The 17,798-nt window shown below is 42.3% G+C and overlaps 1 protein-coding gene and 1 long non-coding RNA gene across 3 annotated transcripts in view; both read left to right on the plus strand.

Annotated features, from left to right (window-relative positions):
• Positions 1-15,835, plus strand: part of lnx2b (ligand of numb-protein X 2b) — a 35,663-nt gene extending 19,828 nt beyond the window's left edge. For both annotated transcript variants that reach the window (XM_083786559.1, XM_083786558.1), the window contains exons 4-10: positions 1,026-1,225; positions 5,823-6,281; positions 7,370-7,519; positions 10,544-10,718; positions 12,405-12,657; positions 14,045-14,206; positions 14,862-15,835. In XM_083786559.1, the coding sequence (XP_083642685.1) occupies positions 1,026-1,225; positions 5,823-6,281; positions 7,370-7,519; positions 10,544-10,718; positions 12,405-12,657; positions 14,045-14,206; positions 14,862-14,997 (1,535 nt within the window). In that variant the 3' untranslated portion in view covers positions 14,998-15,835. The remainder of the gene's footprint in view (positions 1-1,025; positions 1,226-5,822; positions 6,282-7,369; positions 7,520-10,543; positions 10,719-12,404; positions 12,658-14,044; positions 14,207-14,861) is intronic.
• Positions 1-17,275, plus strand: part of LOC310873884 — a 414,042-nt gene extending 396,767 nt beyond the window's left edge. The window contains exon 2 of the long non-coding RNA XR_014570517.1: positions 16,593-17,275. This is a non-coding gene — a long non-coding RNA (uncharacterized lncRNA). The remainder of the gene's footprint in view (positions 1-16,592) is intronic.
• The last annotated feature ends 523 nt before the right edge of the window (positions 17,276-17,798 follow it).

Below are 17,798 nucleotides of genomic sequence, written 5' to 3' on the forward strand. Positions count from 1 at the left end.
GATCGGGGATGTGAGGTCTCTTTGTAAAGTCAACTTTTTTAGGAAAGTGTTTCCGGTTCATGGCTTTCAGAGTAAAAGCGATCAGACAACTCTGGCACCCCGGAGCTTCTATTTTGAATCACTTCCGGCACTAAATGTGTTTAAGAACTATAGACAGGTAAAATCATGGCCTTTTGTACGCTATGATGTAAGTCACGCAGCTGCAGCTAATAAAAGTAATAATGGGTGTGTTGGATTTAGGTATGCCTGCTGTGCCAATATGCAAGCATTGCCAATACTGTTGGACATTTTCATTGTGAGATATGAGGATGGAATAACTCAAAACATTCTTCATGCTGCTCTGTCTAGCGAGCCTATAATAACTCATTCATTCAAACAAATATTACCTTTGTTTAAATCATTACATAACAGTATGCATTCGTGACACATTCTCTAATGACTAATGCTTTTCACAAAAAAAAACTCCCATTGCTGGCTACATGTATACAAATACATGATCAATATTGCACTCAAAGGTCATTGACAGTTTGGAGGAGGCCCTGCCATCTATCCAAAAATATGTGGCCCGGCAGTGTCTGTGGGTACTTTCACGTAGGAAGCTAGGGACCATCGCCCAATGGGAGATTTTCTTTTTCAATTTGTATTAGCTGTACCTACCTATGTTACTTATTTTACATTGTAGTAGTACTAAGGTCAGCCTGCCATGTATGTATTTTTTTTTTTTTTGACAGGGACAAAGCTCATTAATCAACATGTCAGTTTTCACATCAATGTAAATGGGCCAGAGTTAGCCGAAGCTAAATTTCATCTGTAGTCCCTGGGCAGGCTCTTAAAAAATGAATGAATTACTCTCCTGTCGTTCTTAACCTTTACTGAAAAAAAGGTTATCCCCCCCCCCCTGCCCCCCCTTTTTTATTACCATAATTCTCATGAAAAAGCAGTGTAGATCTTGGGGATATGCTGTAAACACAAAATGTGTCCCTCTTTGCATGCACTTTGTAACACATGCACCCCCTGCCCTCCAGACAACACCCCCCTGCGGTCTAGTCTGGTTTCAGAGGCCAACGTGGTGGAGCTGTTCCGAGAGGAGCCAGAAGACGAGTTGGGTCTGCGCATCGTGGGTGGGAAAGACACCCCGCTGGGCAACATAGTCATCCAGGAGATTGTCCGTGACTCGCTGGCGGCTCGTGATGGCAGGCTGGCCCCAGGGGATCACATCTTAGAGGTGAGGGAAACTCTAAACATGTGGAGTCACTCGTCGCCAGTATATAAAGTATATCATTTATTGTGCAGCAAAGTATATATTAGGCAAGTGATGATGAGGGTGTCTGGGATGAAGTAGCTCTTACTACAAAGTATTCCACATCTCCTGTGACTGAATCAAAATGGCACACCAAAAGCACTTTGCGTGCCCAATTTGACCTGGTTCAGTTGAGAGGATTTGTACACAAACACTTCTGTCTCATCTCAAGGCCATACACACAATGTTGTAAACATGACATTTTGAATACAAGGTCTCGGGGACGCAGACATTCGAGATAAACAAGTTTAGCTCCATGGCGACCGGCATGGCTGTGCACTTCAGGGCACTGGGCCTGGCATTGTGAAACATCATTACTGTAAGCAACATTGACTGGCTACTGTCACTGATTCACTGATCCCCTCGTCTTTCAGAGGATCAAGGTTCACACCCAAAGCTAACTGGAACCGGATCTGGCTGTGTATAGCTCCTTTCTTTTCTTTTTTTTGTCTTATGTTTTGCTCATAGCCAAGTCGATTAACCCATTCAGAACAGGAACCCCTTTTGGTGTTTTAAGCATTATGTTGTACTTTAGCAAAAATCGTGAAAATGTGGGGCAAATCTTTGAATATATATTCTCTCAGAGCGAACTTTTTAAACTTAAATCTTTGCTTCTGGGAGGGTCCCTGGAACTTCATATTTTCAGATGGGGGTCCACGACCAAATACAGATAATTCCGGGGGTTCTTGACATGAAAATGTTTGAGAACGACTGACATAGAAACATGGGTTTTTCAGAAAACTATCAGGATTTAGATTTGTAGAGTCGCCCTCAGGTCTTAACCCACTTAGACATAAGTTCGATTCTACAAATGTCTTCTAAATCCTAACAGTTTTCTGAAAAACTATCAGTGGTTCTCAAACCTTTTTCATGTCAAGGACCCCCAGAATTATAGCTCGAGTTCGCACAATGTGAATTTGCACAATCTTTTTCAAAAATAGCAGATCTACAAGCTCCTCTATGAGCTACTTTTGAATAGCCAAAGTATAAAATAATGGTTAAAGTGGTTAAAATCTAAAATGACACGGATGCTTTCCTGGTTGCAATGGTTAATATACTGCTGTGAATGTACGCTGGTTATAACTATGGCAAGACATCAAGGATGATAATTTATTAATTGTATTAGCACTTTTAGTATAATCAGTTTCATCCCACGTATGAAAAGCTAATTTATAAAAAAAAAGATTACATAGCATATGGCAGTGTTCCGTTCATAGCAAACCATGGAATTATGAAACCAGCTGTACAAGTTGTCTTGTGGTTTGCACTAGAGCAGAATGAAGGCACAAAGAATTATTACAGAGGGGGATTTTTTTGGTAAGGTGCGGCAGTCTCTTCCATAATCTCTCTCTCTCCTTGGATTTCTGCCCTCGGCTGTCCTGGAATGTAGTGCCACTGTAAACGGAGCTCAGGACAGATTCACCCTGAGCTCCGTTACCCCTGCCTCCAGAATGCATCGAAAATGCAATGTTTCCTCAATGCCGACCAATCCCAGAGCTGGAAATAAGTCAAACTTAACCAGCTAAACCTGCCTCAGGGGTTGTAATAGTAGACCTGCTCCCCCCCCCCCTCTCTCTCTCTCTCTCTCTCTCGCTTGCTCTTTTGGCTTTTGTGGAAGCCCAGTGCATGTAAACAGATATGTTTTAGGTGAGTGAAGATTGCATTCCTAATTTCTTGAAACTGAATCGCTCTCTTCCCGCTGAATCAATGCATTGATTTTGTGAAGGCCTTTTCTCGAATGAGATTTGTAAAAGCAGGCATTACTTTAGACAGGCAGCTATTTTTAACATGTGTACATGTGTTTGATTTGATATATGATTCAAGGCTAAGAAAGTGGTCCAACATGGCAAGATTCCCAGAGGGAATTCCCAGTATCATAGAATTATCTAGAAACAGAAATGGTCTATACTCTATAATCCAATTGTCCTTTCATCACAAGGGCAATTTTGGCTGCCTTTAGTTTGTGTGCAGTATGTACATATACTGTATATAATAGATCTGGGTTGTTGTGACTGCAGGTTGCATTTACTATGAAATCGTCAGTCGGTCACCCCAACATGCCTCATAACATCACGTGACATCATCAGGGATGGAGATCCCTGACCCTGATGTCATCAATATTAAGCCTATATATGGAGATCCCTGATGTCATCAATATTGGCCAGCAAAGTCATGTGACATGTGAGACTCATTTAACCCATTTTGACCTGAGATCAGATTCAAAAAATGTCTTCTACATCCTGACAGTTCTCTGAAAAAGCTATGTTTCTATGTCAGTCGTTCTTCGATTTAGTAGACCTACAAGCTATGAGCTATAAGGCCGGCCCTAACTGGGCCTTCATCAAACCCTGTACACCCTTAGATCTCCATATATGGAGCTGACCTGTTCTGACATTCCATATGTTGATCTGACCTCATCAAACCCTGTACACTCAAGACACGCTCCATATATGGCCGGTACAGAATTCATTCCATATGTTGATCTGACCCCCCCCCATGCCAAAGCGCCAGCGCTCACCCAGCAGTCTGCTGTCACCCAGCAGTCTGCTGTCACCCACGCGGATATGTTGATCTGACCCCCCATTCCAAAGCGCCAGAGCTCACCCAGCAGGGCAAGGTCGCTTCTCGCCCTCAGGCATCTTACTGGTATTGGTAGAATCAAATATTGCTATATTTTGACAGAATCCTTGATATTGATAATGTGACAATGTTTTGGGGATGACCATTTAGCTTTCACATTTATTTTTGGTGTTTTAAGCATTATGTTATACTTTATCTATTGAAAAATAGCAGATCTAGAAGCTCATTAGTGGCACCGAGTGCCGTGCTACAAGCTTGTAGATCTGCTATTTATTTTTTCATCGTGAAAATGTGTTGCAAATTCTTTCGAGCGAACGTTTTTAACTCGGATCTTTGCTTCTTGGGGTGTCCCTGGAACAACATATTTTCAGATGGGGGTCTGTGGCCAATAGGGCTTGCAAACCTTGTACCTTTGGTATGCAAATTTGGGGCGTGTGCCATTTTGGTTGTGATGAGTCACTAGTACACTACTATACCTGGCCAACGGATAGGCATACAGTGGTGGAAAAAGTACCCAATTGTTTTACTTCAGTAAAAGTACCAATACTGCAATTTAGAACTACTCTGTTAAAGTAAAAGTACGGAATTGAAAATGTACTTGAGTAAAAGTACCAAGTATCGGCATACAAATGTACAATGTTTACAACTGGACGAGTGGAGTTGGAGCCAGTCAATACATTAAGCTCGGCTATGGTGACTAACTGCTAACACCAAAGTTCGCCTGATGATTAGTCACTCTTGTGGTGTTTTCCATAATGATATGTCCGCGTCGGTCGGAGATATTAAATAATTAAATGACCGCGTGGTTGTTTCTGTTTGACACTGACAGACAGATGGAGCAGCAGGTAGGAAACAGGATCGTAGTACTGCAGTATGAATCTGCTCGTAACGTATAACGGTGTGTGTGAGAGAGAGAGAGAGAGAGAGAGAGGAATGCAGTGAAACGTTGTTAGTCCATTATCTATTTCATCCCCTTTATTCTGACCTTGTTTATGGTGAGAAGCCTACTAATTGTATTTCACACAACAAGTAGCCTACTCAAGTAGGCTTAATAAATCCCATTTTGGCAAACTGAAATAGCACTAGCACTGTACACTAAACACTCAAACACCAACTTTATACACTTGATGCAGATCAAATATGTAGGCCATCACAGTCAAAATGGCGCCCTACCGTGACATCAGCCTTGCATTCCCTATTACATATAATCTTGGGGGTCCTTGACATGAAAATGTTTGAGAACGACTGACATAGAAACATAGGTTTTCCTGAAAACTGTCAGGATTTAGAAGACATTTGTGTAATCGTCCTCTGGTCTAAATGGTTTACCAGGAAAAGACAACAAGCTATATATTGACAACCACCAAAATCCCAACTGTGATAGTCTCATGTCACACAGTGTCGATATATTGGCCAGCTATTATACCTGCATTGCTGAGACCTGTTTAACCCATTGAAACCTGAGGCAGATTCTACAAATGTCTTCTAAATCATAATGGTTTTCTATCAGTGGTTCTGAAACATTTTCATGTTAATTAAGGACTACCAAAATAATGTATTTTAAAACATTTATATATTCAAAGATTTGCACAAATCTTCAAAAAATGTAAAGGAAAATTAAAAAAAAGGCAGATCTTCAAGGTCATGCCCGTGCTATGATATCTGCTATTTTGAATAGCCAACCAGTGTGCTATATATATTTAGCTATATGTAGCACAGATGCTTTTATCATTTGATTCAGTTAAAGACAATCAAAATCCCAACCGATAGGCTCATATCACAATGTTAATATATTGCCCCAGCTATTTGTTTTTGTGTCTTGTTTTGTATGTGGATGTATATAGTGTCTGCAATAAAGTTTGTCATCATATTATGCCTGCATTGTTGGAAGAGACCCGTTTCCATCCCCTCTCTCTTTCTCTTTGGTGTCATGTTACTATAGGTGAACGATGTCAGCCTGGCCTCCGTCCCCCACTGTCGGGCCATCGCCATGTTGCAGCGGCCGTGCGCCATGCTCCGTGTCACCGTCATGCAGGAGAAGGGCTTCAAGCCGCGGCCTGCAGATCACCACCCGACCCTCTCCAGTTCCACCACCACTGCCACTGCCTCCTCGCAGTCGTCATCGCACACGAGCCCCCACCACGGTGGCAACGCCAACGGCACCAGTCACAACAACCCGGGCACGGTCATCCACGTAACGCTGGTGAAGCGAGAGCGCACTGAGCCGCTGGGCATCAAGCTCATCCGCAAGTCGGACGACACCGGGGTGTTCATCCTGGACCTGCTGTCCGGAGGCCTGGCGGCCAAGGACGGCAAGCTGAGGAACAACGACAAGGTCTTGGCCATCAATGGACACGACCTGAGGCACGGAACCCCTGAGAGTGCTGCCCAGATCATACAGGTACCCGAGGACGATTCTACAAATGCCTTCTAAATCCTGACAAGTTTTATGAAACTTTGCACTACATTTTCAAGATTTAAAAAAAATAGCAGACCTACAAGCTCGTAGCGCGGCACTCGGTGCCACGCTATGAGCTTGTAGATCTGCTATTTTATCAATCGCTAAAGTATAACATAATGCTTAAAATAGTTCGCAGTCACCACGATTTATTCATTTGGATTCCATGACTTTGATCCTGTTGGAACTTACTCAAAATAGGCTATCTACAAGCTTACAACTCATGCGGTGTAAGCTTGTAGATAGCCTATTTTTGCTTATTAGTTGTTATTTGAAGATGAAAGAGTATTTGAATCTTCCAGAAATCCCTAATGATCTCGGATATTTCATAAAAGTAAAAATGGCCTCAATCTGCAATTTCAACTGGCTACCAAATGGCTATCAAAACATGATCATTATTGAACATATTTAGCTTGTTTATGAAACACGGCTCTAGTGTGTGGGGGGGATCCTTTCATGCGTTTTCACAACTAGCAGTTTAGGACTTGGCATGATTTTGTTTAAAGGAGAATTCCATGCTAGAAGGCTTTCTTACCTTTATTTGTAGTTGTTAAGTTCTCACCAAAGAGGTCCAGGTGTTGTTTTGTGCAAAAGTGCATTATTGGCTATTTCCCCTAATATAAGCCATCAATGGGGGTTGGGTTTTTGTGCTAATCCGCTTATTTCCATCGAAATAAGTAGCAAAGTGTTCTGCTTGGATATATTTTAAAAAAAAAGTTTTTTGAGCGATGGAAACAAGCGAATTAGCACAACAACCCAATTCTATTCATTGAGGGCTTATGGTAGGGGAAATAGCCAATAATGCGTTTTTGCACAAAATAACACCTGGACCTCTTTGGCGGGGACGTAACAACTACAAATAAAGGTAAGAAAGCCTTCTAGCATGGAATTCTCCTTTTAATCCATGCAGGTATATGCTGCTGCCAAGATTATACTTGATCGAAATACTTACCAAATACTTGATCGAATAGCTGATGATCTGGTTAAGGATATACGAATGAATGATGTTCTCACATTGGATGTGCCTGCAGGCCAGTGAGGTGCGAGTGAACTTCGTGGTGATGAGGCACACCGAGGCCTCCCAGGAGGACGGAGGCAGTAATGGAGAAGGACCACCGAGCCGAGTGGCCAGGAGGGCTCCTGAGCCACAGTACTTCAGACGACGCTCCACCTACATGAAGGTAATGTGGATATTCCCCCAATAAAATAATTTCAATATTCTATGTTCATTTAGAGCAATGCCACTTCTGACAAGAAAGAGTTTGAAACGTAAAAATCTGAGAACGTGCCCCAAGTCACAGGCTTGCGACGTGTGGAATTCTGAGTGTGCTTAGCCTCGGAAACCACAGGCGTTTTGTCTTTTATGCTCTAAGCTTGCAGTACCAGATCCGACCACTAGTTTATTCATGCTTTTATATTCATGCTTTAGTAGTTTAGTTTAACCCATTTAGACCTGAGGACGATTGTACAAATGTCTTCTAAATCCTGACAGTTTTCGGAAAAACCCATGTTTCTCTGTCAGTGGTTCTCAAACATTTTCATGTCAAGGAACCCCAAATGTATGTAATTGGCCGCCGGCGCCGACCCCCATCTGAAAATACTTGAGTTAAAACGTTTGCTCTGAAAGTATATATATTCAAAGATTTGCACCACATTTTCACGATTTTTCAAAAATAGCAGACCTACAAGCTCGTAGCGCGGCATTCGGTGCAGTGCTATGAGCTTGTAGATCTGCTATTTTTCAATAGCTAAAGTATAACGTAATGGAACTGCGGTCCTCCTGGGGGCTTGGTTGTCAGCCACTGGGCAGGGTCTCTACTCTCTGCAGACACCACTGTGCCATAAAGTAATGATTTATAATTTTAGGATATGTATGCTATTTCACTGCTCCCTACATGAATAATGAGCCTCCGCACACTCAAAACTGTGCAAAATTAGATTTGATCAAATGATTAGTAAGAAGAAAAACTAAACAAAGTGTTGTACCCTGCCTTCTTTCTAATTATTTGATCGGCCCAAAACATTGTGTTTTATTGTCATGATTTGTCACGAGCCACGTTGGCTTTGTCCACGGTGTAAACGTCTTTAAATAAATCTACTTTTTGAAAAGCCTATGGGGAAAATGAACGGGGAATTATTCCCTGGGCCACTCGTCCTTCTGAAAGGGGGTGGGACTGCCGCGCTCTATAAGGCCTCACTCACACGTAAGACGCGCGCACATTTTGATTTTAGTTTTAGTCGTAGTCTCTTGCATAGTTTTAATTTAGTTTTAGTCACCTGGAATATCTTGGTTTTAGTCGACTAAATGCCATGCGGTTTTAGTCGACTAAATCTACAGTTTATTTAGTCGCCTAAATTGTATTTTGGCGGGCCTTAATGCCGTCGTAATGGCTGACACCTAACACTTGCTATATGCTATCTACAAGCTCACAATGCGTCGCAGTGTGACGCGTTGAGCTTGTAGATCAGCTATTTTCAGCATGCAACCAATTGTAAAACGACTTATACTGGATTTCTTGTCCACTAGTCCCTTCTTAACATTTTAGACTAGTTTTTATTTGTTGACGAAATTATCAGTATATTTAGTCTTAGTTTTAGTCACCATAGCTTAGTTTTAATTTAGTTTCCATTTAGTCAACATAACTTAGTTTTAATTTAGTTTCCATTTAGTTTTCGTCAGTGAAAAAAAAAAAAAGGTAGTCGACAAACATTTTTCGTCTTAGTTTTAGTCGACGAAAACACGGCTGTAGTCACCACATTTCTGTGGGTCACACTCGGCTGCAACGTATACGCACAGTAATGGGGAAGCGACTCCCCTCCCCCCGTTGGGAGCAGACACCCTGTGTCCCGGTGGAGGGGAGATAAAAGCCCTCCTCCCTCCCGGGGACCCTCCCTCCCTCTGTCCTGATCAAAAGACCCAGGGTGCTGCTCGCTCTGCCGCTATGGGGGCCACTGTCTTGTTTTGTTTGGTTGTTTCTTTGGGGTGACAGAGGATCAAAGCCTGGTGACCGTTAGCTTTCGCCTGCAGAGTGGAGTCTTTCTAGTATTACTTGAAGAGGGTGGGTTCCCTGCTGGGGCAGGAAGAGCCCTCCCCCCGTCCCGTCCCGTCCCGTCCCCATCCCATCATTGCCCCCACACTCCCACCCCAGCCCCTGTTCTGGGTGGTTTACAAACTCCAGAGAGCCTGGAGGAAGATGCTTGCAAGTTGTCAGTTTCCACACGTCTCTCCCATTACGAGAGCCTGGTGTTGATCCTCACACATTACCTCTGCCTTTGCTTCTCGGCTGCATCTCAAATGCTTCACATTTGTCTGTACGAGTACAATATGAATCGGCGGAAGTCTTAAGGCAGGGTTTCTCAAAGTGAGTGTTGTGTGCAGGGGTGCAGCAGAATACTTTGTTAATATTTTGAATTCATCAGTAAAAGGCCCATATTTGGAATTCATCAGTAAAAGGCCCTGAGTTGCACTGTACTTGGTGCGTTCTTTTTTATCTACACCAATTCTCTTCGCAAACATAGCAGATCTACAAGCTTAAGACACGACGTTGTGAGCTTGTAGTTGTCCTATTTTTGGTGAATGTTCGTAGGCCAGTGGACATCAATGAAAGGAGTAGAATACACCCGCACACTGTATATTTGCTCAGTATTTTTCTTTTTAACGTTTTGGTCCCTCCGGACCGAAACGTTGTGCATTCTATTCCTTCAAATCTGTCCTAATGGAAACGGATATTCTTTCATGCTTTCACACAATACACTCCTTGGGCTAAAAACATCACATTTGTGCTGACCTCATCACATTTGTCATAATAATAATATTTGCTTGGAATGGATTCAAAATCATGAAAACCCCCTAGTTTGACATGTCACATGCTACTTAAAGCATACGGAAAGTTTGAAATGTTTGACAATTTTGCCTGCCATAGGATGTTAATGAAAAAAAAGTGGATTCATGAATGTATGTATATAGACAATACTTTAGGCCAATGAAAAAGACTATATACCAAATTTCCCACTTTAAACAAAAGAAGCCTGTCGGCTGCCCGACTATGTTCTCTGCACACTGGGAAAGTGTTGCATCTGATTTTCACGTCTTCACAATAGAACAAAAAAGGATTTATGTTAAAAAAAAACGAGAATAGACCAATGTGTATCTTTTGTAATGTATCGTTAAAAAACAAGTGTGTCATTCATTGCTGTCTCTATAGGACCCTCCAGGTGGCTTTTCCAGTCAGGAGAAGACGGTGAACTTGAAGAAGGAGCCTCGTCTTTCTCTGGGCATCACCATCGCCGGGGGCCGAGACTGCCGCAGTCGCCTACCGGTCTACATCACCAGCGTTCAGCCCATCGGCTGTCTGCACAGAGATGGCACCATCAAAACAGGTGCTTGTGTTGTTTTCACACTTATTTATTTATTTGAATTACCGGTAGTATATTTTTTGAACGGAACGTCTTCTACAAATAATGTGATTTGGCCCCAAAAAGGGCTACCAAGGTTTGGTGTGTAATACCTTTTTTTATTTAAATGAAAACCATAATGGAATAGCGCAGCCTGACAGTGTGTCGCACGTTCAAATCCCGATCTCGACGCACCTGCTGCGTGTCACTCCCCGTGTCTGTCCCCGTTTCCTGTCAATCACCACTCGTACTATCAATAAAGGCTTGGGCAGAAAAAGACCCTATATATATATATATATATATATATATATATATATATATAATATTATATATATATATATATATACATACATACATACATACATACATACATACATACATACATATAAACATAGTTAGTAGATATCAGGGTGGCGCAGGGGTGACATTCCTATACCACTACTGTGGAGACTGTGGTTGGAATCCTCCATGGTGCATAGGCTTGACTGGGCGACTCCCTACGAACGCAATTGGTCATGTTTACAGAGAAGTCTGGTGTGAGGAGGGTGGTTTCTGTAGCTGCATTAGCATTGCTGTATTCAGTTTGTCGGGGCACCTGTTCCTTGGGGAGCAGAACTCTGCTCACTCCACACTCCTGTCCTCCAGCTTAACCCAGAAATATTTTGGTCCCAAATGTTAATTTTCTTTTGGAACGAGCTGAGACTGGAGAGTGTGAGGGAGGGGGCTCTCCAAGCCGCTTGGAGTGTCAAACGGGGAGTGTAGGCTTCAGCCTGTTCTCGTCCTCATCTGTTCTGTTATTGGATGGATGGTCTCTTGGGCTATGGGAGGGAAACCCATGGCTACGCTGTCTGTCTAAAATAAACAGCATTAGCGTGTCGCAGACTTCAAAGGGATGTTTTAGAGCCGACTAAACTTTGTTCTGTGTGCTTATATCCTGAAATGTAAACGTAACGTGCCTGCCTGTGTGTGTTGAACGGTTTGAGAGTGAAAGTGTCCCATTTGATTAAACTGCAGAGATACTGAAGTCCATTTCTTTATACAACATTCTGAGTAACAGTGAAAGTTCTAAGCTACTGAAGCAACAAATGAGTCCAGCCGGCCTGATTTCGCCGTACTCTCATATAATCCTCTCCTCTTTTCTCGGAGGTGGGACTAATAATGCTCAAATTCATGAATTTCAACTTGAACGGAAATTTAATTTAACCCAATCTTGATGCTACTGTATGCGAGTCTCGTTCCACATCAGCGCCTACATAGTCATCTTGATGCAGTGTTTTTTGCAGCAAATTTCTATTTTAGTCACCCGAAATGTTTTAGTCGACTAAATCTACAGGTGATTTAGTTAGTAAAATGTGTTTTGGCGGGCCTTGATACCGTCGTAATGGCTGATTTTACACTTGCTGAAAATAGCCGATCTACAAGCTTGTAGATCGGCTTGCAACCAAGTGACTTATACTGGATCTCTTGTCCTCTAGTGCCTTCCTAACGTTTTAGTCAGTTTTTATTTGTTGACGAAATCGACAGTATATTTAGTCATAGTTTTAGTCATCATGGCTTAGTTTTTATTTAGTTTTTATGTAGTGTTTGTCAGTGAAAAAAGGTAGTCGACGAACATCTTTCGTTGACTACCTCATATTAGTCTTGACATTTCCCCATCGTGTCACCTATTAGGTGACGTTCTGCTGAGCATCAACGGCGTAGACCTCACCCAGCTGAGCTACAGCGAGGCGGTGTCGGTGCTGAAGGCCCAGACGGCCCACAGCCAGGTGGTGCTGCGCGTCATCCAGACCATCTCGGAGAGCCCGGCGGAGGAGGACGGCGGCGAGTCGGGCAACCAGGACGAGCTGGAGTCTGGGGAGAGCTGCTCGCGAGACGACGACCTCAACTGGACCCCACTGTGGACACGATGGCTGGGACTGCCGAGGTACATACAAAACGCTGTTTGTTTTTTGGCAGCACATTTTGATTTTAGTTTTTAGTCATAGTCTCTTGAATAGTTTTCATTTAGTTTTAGTCACCTGGAATGTTTTAGTGTTAGTCTAGTTATATTCGACTAAAGATTAAGATTTTAGTCGACTAAATCTACAGTTGATTTAGTCGAACAAAATGTATTTTGGCGGGCCTTGATGCGGTTGTAATGACTACTTTTACACTTTTACCCAAAATAGCCGATCTACAAACTCACAACACGTCGCAGTTGTGAGCTTGTAGATCGGCTATTTTCAGCAGTAAATATTTATATATAGTGTCACTGACTGTGTATATTTATCTGTTTTAGCCTGCCAGCAAACAGTTGGGTGTCCAAAGATAAAATCGAGAGTTGGATAAAGAAACTGCCAACATATTTTGGCTAAATATGCTTCAGTTGCTTACAAATGTTTTGACAGAAACACTTTTACATAATCGAACCCCGTGCATCAGCAGAGTCAGTCAGCGGAAACCTCATCTCCCCCTTCCGGGGGTTACATGAGGTCAATAAATATTAATTAATCCGCACGCACACTTTATTGTTCGTGCAGGTTTTTGCGCCACAGTTCTGGCCAAACCTGGCCACAGCGACAAACTGTTTTTTCTCTCCTTCGCGTGCGCGGGTAAAGCGTCCTTGCACGGCCAGTGAGAACGGCCCGCATTCCTTAACGCAGATAGGAAAAAGAAAAGCGCCGTCTGTGCCAGTGGCGTTTCCAGGAATTACATTTTGGGCAGGCAAGATGTGTTCATTTATTGTCGTCGTCCCGCGCACAATCAGCAGCACTAAAGGTTTTCAAAGAGATATACCTGCCAGACAGTAGGATACAAAGGCTGAAAGGCATGCGTTTGCATTCCAATGGGTGATCTATATGCGCAACGGCCAATCCGCTGTCCACTAATAGTACTCAGGTCTTGTTTTTGTCCTCCGTGTATGGATTTTGGCCAGGCAGAAATGGATTTGTGTCCGCCTGTCCTCGCCTTTTATTGTAGATACGCCACTGGTCTGTGCGCTTATTGCTTGCACACCTGGTGGGTTTCAAGCGTATAATCAGATTAGCTTTCTGCCGTTTTTTTTTTTTTTTTTTTTTTGCGGCTTACGCCTTTTATTGTTTTTTTGAAGGGACAGACAGTAGGCTGACAGGATACGGGAGAGAGATGGGGGGGAAGACATGCAGTAAAGGCCGTGTCGGGCTCGGGAGTCGAACCCGCGGCACACTGCGACTGGATTACCAGTCGGGTGCCCAGACGGTTACGCCACCGCCTGGGCTCTGCCGTCTTTCTATTCGTATATTAGACAGACGAGTGTCTGTGGCACTGTGTTTTATTTCTCTGATATATTTCAGTCACATGCACTGGTGTCGGGACATTGTGCTGCTGAAGACCAACAACGAGAGCTGGGGCTTCAGCATCGTGGGGGGTTACGAGGAGAGCCACGGGCAGCAGCAGCCCTTCTTCATCAAAACCATCGTGCCTGGTACGCCCGCTCACTTCGACGGGCGCCTCAAGTAAGTCGACCCATCCATGCTGTTGTTGTTTATTTTTAGAACTCACTGCTCATTGCAACTTAGTAGATTCTGGGCGGGGAACCCCTTTTGGTGTTAGCATTATGTTATGCTTTAGCTATTGAAAAATAGCAGATCTACAAGCTCATAGCGCGGCACCGAGTGGCGTGCTACATGCTTGTAGGTCTGCTATTTTTGAAAAATCAAAGAACGACTGACCTAGAAACATAGCTTTTTCAGAAAACTGTCAGGATGTAGAAGACATTTTTAGAAACTGATCTCAGGTCAAAATGGGTTAAATCATTATGTTATACTTTAGCTATTGAAAAATAGCAGATCTACAAGCTCATAGCACGGCACTGAGTGCCGCGCTACGAGCTTGCAAGTCTGCTATTAAAAAAAAAAAGTGAAATGCCGAACAAATCTTTGAATATACCGGTATATATATTATTTCAGAGCGATCGTTTTTAACTAAAATCTTTGCTTCTGGGGGGTTTTTGGGGTCCTTGACATGAAATATTGAGCACCACTGATACAGAAACATATGTATTTCAGAAAACTGTCAAGATTTAGATTTTTTAATTTCGACGTCAGCCCTAAATGGGTTAAGTCACTGAAGCCCATATTTACCTGCCCGAGTTCTGTGGTTCTCTCCCAGGTGTGGTGACGAGATAGTAGCGGTGAACGGCGCCACCACGGTGGGCATGAACAACTCGTCTCTCATCCCCATGCTGAAGCTACAGAAGAATAAAGTCACGCTGACTGTGGTGTCCTGGCCAGGGAGCCTGCTGTAGCGAAGTACACACACACACACACACACACACACAGACTACTTTAACCACTATTCAAACATAGTACAAGCTCATGGGCTTGTAGATCGGCTATTTTAAAATATTTTTGAATGTATTTTTTTGTCTATAAATGAAATGCCCCCAAATGGGGACGCCAGGGTGAGAAGTGGTTAAACCCATAGCCTTTTTCGTCCTCCCCTAACCCCCCTTAGAAAACAAATGCCTTGCCCTGCGCAGCTGCAACTCACTGTTCCCTTTTTTTCCCCGCGACAGATTCTCACAATCTTGTTTCGATGTGACAAGTTGTTTGATCAATGAAGTTCATTTTAGTAAAACTTTGTATTCTCTGGCATAGGTTGTGAAGACTGTATAATAGATCAATGCACAATGCTCTGTCTAAAGTGGGACTACCTTTCACATTTTTTGTAGCTGGTTGTGCTCAAAGGGCAATTGATTGTACAAAATGGGGTTAATCAGTGTAAGATGGATGACAATCAATTCTAAACGTATAAACGGTGAGGATAACCTTTTTTGTATAGCTTTAGTTTTTATTTTTCTGTCTTGGAAGAATTATGCAATTGTACTTTGCGGATCATATGTTATGATTACGTGTTAATGGTTGATTCATGAGTTTCATCCACTGACATTGTCCAAAGATGAAACATGTATGTATGTATGTTAGCCTATTAATATTCTGGCAATGAAGAAATCTGAATGACTTAAGTTGGTATGGTGAGGAAATGTATCAACTGATGCGTACTGATGCCAAAGTCAGATAAATCATTCTGTCCCTTTATTGTCTTTTACTTTCACTTTTAAAACATGTTTGGGGTAACTTTAACTCTACTCAGGCTTTTGTGAACACCCCAGACAGTTTTTAAGTAGCTTGGTTCAGTATTTAGATACGATTTTTGGGGGTGGGGGGTGGGGGGTGGGGGGGGAATTAGTTCTCTTTTTTTTATAATAATAATGAAAAAAAGTAATTGGAAGGACAATCACCAGAACTGAGGACTGGGTGTTTACAATGAATCTTAACGTGGTTACTGTTCAACTGTTAAAATGAATATCTTGAATCAAGCAACTTAAAAACTTGTCTGGGGTGCCCAAGTAGATGTGAAATTAACCCCAAATATATTTGAAAGTGAAATAACCCTTTACCTTTTGTGATTGTTAGTAAAGTTATAAATAAACTGCTACAAAGTGCTTTAGAAAATAATAAAACCGTGATGGAGAAAGACATTAATTACTATACACACACAAATTATATAATGAAAACATCATAAAGGCTACCGACCGGTAAATGTCTAAAACGAATGACCACTTGACGCCGTTCTACTTTAATGTAGGAAGTTGTTTCTAGGTGAAAATAGCAGATCTACAAGCACACAGCGTGGTGAGCTTGAAGATGTACTTTTGAATGAATATATGACCAAAGCAGGAACGCCAGGGGTGAAAGTGGTAGTCGATGACTGGCACCTCAGGCAGGGTACGTGTTCCAAGTCTAAAGGTGGTTGCACACTGGACACGTTTTTCGGAAAACCGATGAGAAACGCCGCAAAAAATCTGAACGACGCGCTCCGTGTGCAGGAACATTAAAGGGTCATATTTCAAAGTAAGCGCTCACCTTTTGGTTTGTGGCCTAGATTCTTGGATGCAGGGAGCTGGCTTAAGCTGTTGGCCCTTCTATACATGTTGGAATTAGTAGACAGACCTAAGTCTTAAATTAATTTAAGTTCTTGGTCTAACTTGTGTAAAGATGGGGAAAATAAGTGAATTGGTCCTGCAAAAATCTTTTGATTACTTTTTATTTTGATTGTGACTGACTTCCATTACCACTGTGCTGTATTTTTGCTTCAATTTCTGTACAATGCCTCATACTGAATGTCATTGATGATAAAGTGGTGCCTTGTACACATCGAAGAACAGATCAAAAATGAATACTTGCCTTAATTGCCACTAAACCAAAATGCTGTTAGTTTTTTCCCCTTTATCTCCTATTCAGCTCCTTTACTTAGAGAGAAAGTTTTAACTGTCACTCAGTACATTGGGTTTTGCTGAAAGTTTTAATAATTATAGAAATTGTAGAAAGGAAATGTTGTTGCCCTGCCCATAGCTACGGTGGTTTATGTTAATCATTCTGTTAGGTCTGTGTAACATCAATGGCCTTTTGGAGAGTGTGGAAGTATTCTAAATATTGCTTCATGAATATCTTTTTTCCCTGAGTAAAGAGTTGCTGTGAGATATAAATGTTTTATGATGATCAATAAACTCCTAATGAGACGACCTTGGTTAATTCATTTTTTGCTATATTTCGTAACGTGCTGGAAGGGAAACTGCTTGCCCACATATTTACCTACTAGCCCTGTAAGAGACGATAATTATGCATACTTAACTTAAAAAAAAAAAATGTTATTATTCAGTTGTGTCATCAATTGCCGATTGCTCCAGAATTCCATGACAGGTCATGGAATTCTGGAGCAATCGGCAATTGATGAGGCAATAGGAGGCGAGACAATATCCTAGGTGGTGATGGTTATGCTGTAATGCAGTGGAACCCCAGGGGTCCATGAGGGAGTTCCAGGGCGTCCCCAGCTGAACCAAATGGACCCTTATGGGTCTGTATTGTAACTCTGAGAGTGTAACGGGTCCATGTGGTTCCATTTGTACACTCGGAGTTAAATTCACATTGATTTTACGATATAAATTGGGGTCCCAGAGATAGACATTTTGAAATGTCATTAAATGGGGGGTCTGTAGACTAATATGCATCATAATGCATGTCAAACTGGGGGTCCTTGAAATTA

The sequence above is a fragment of the Protomyctophum parallelum genome (assembly GCF_964188405.1).
Source record: "Protomyctophum parallelum genome assembly, chromosome: 16".
Classification (NCBI taxonomy): domain Eukaryota; kingdom Metazoa; phylum Chordata; class Actinopteri; order Myctophiformes; family Myctophidae; genus Protomyctophum; species Protomyctophum parallelum.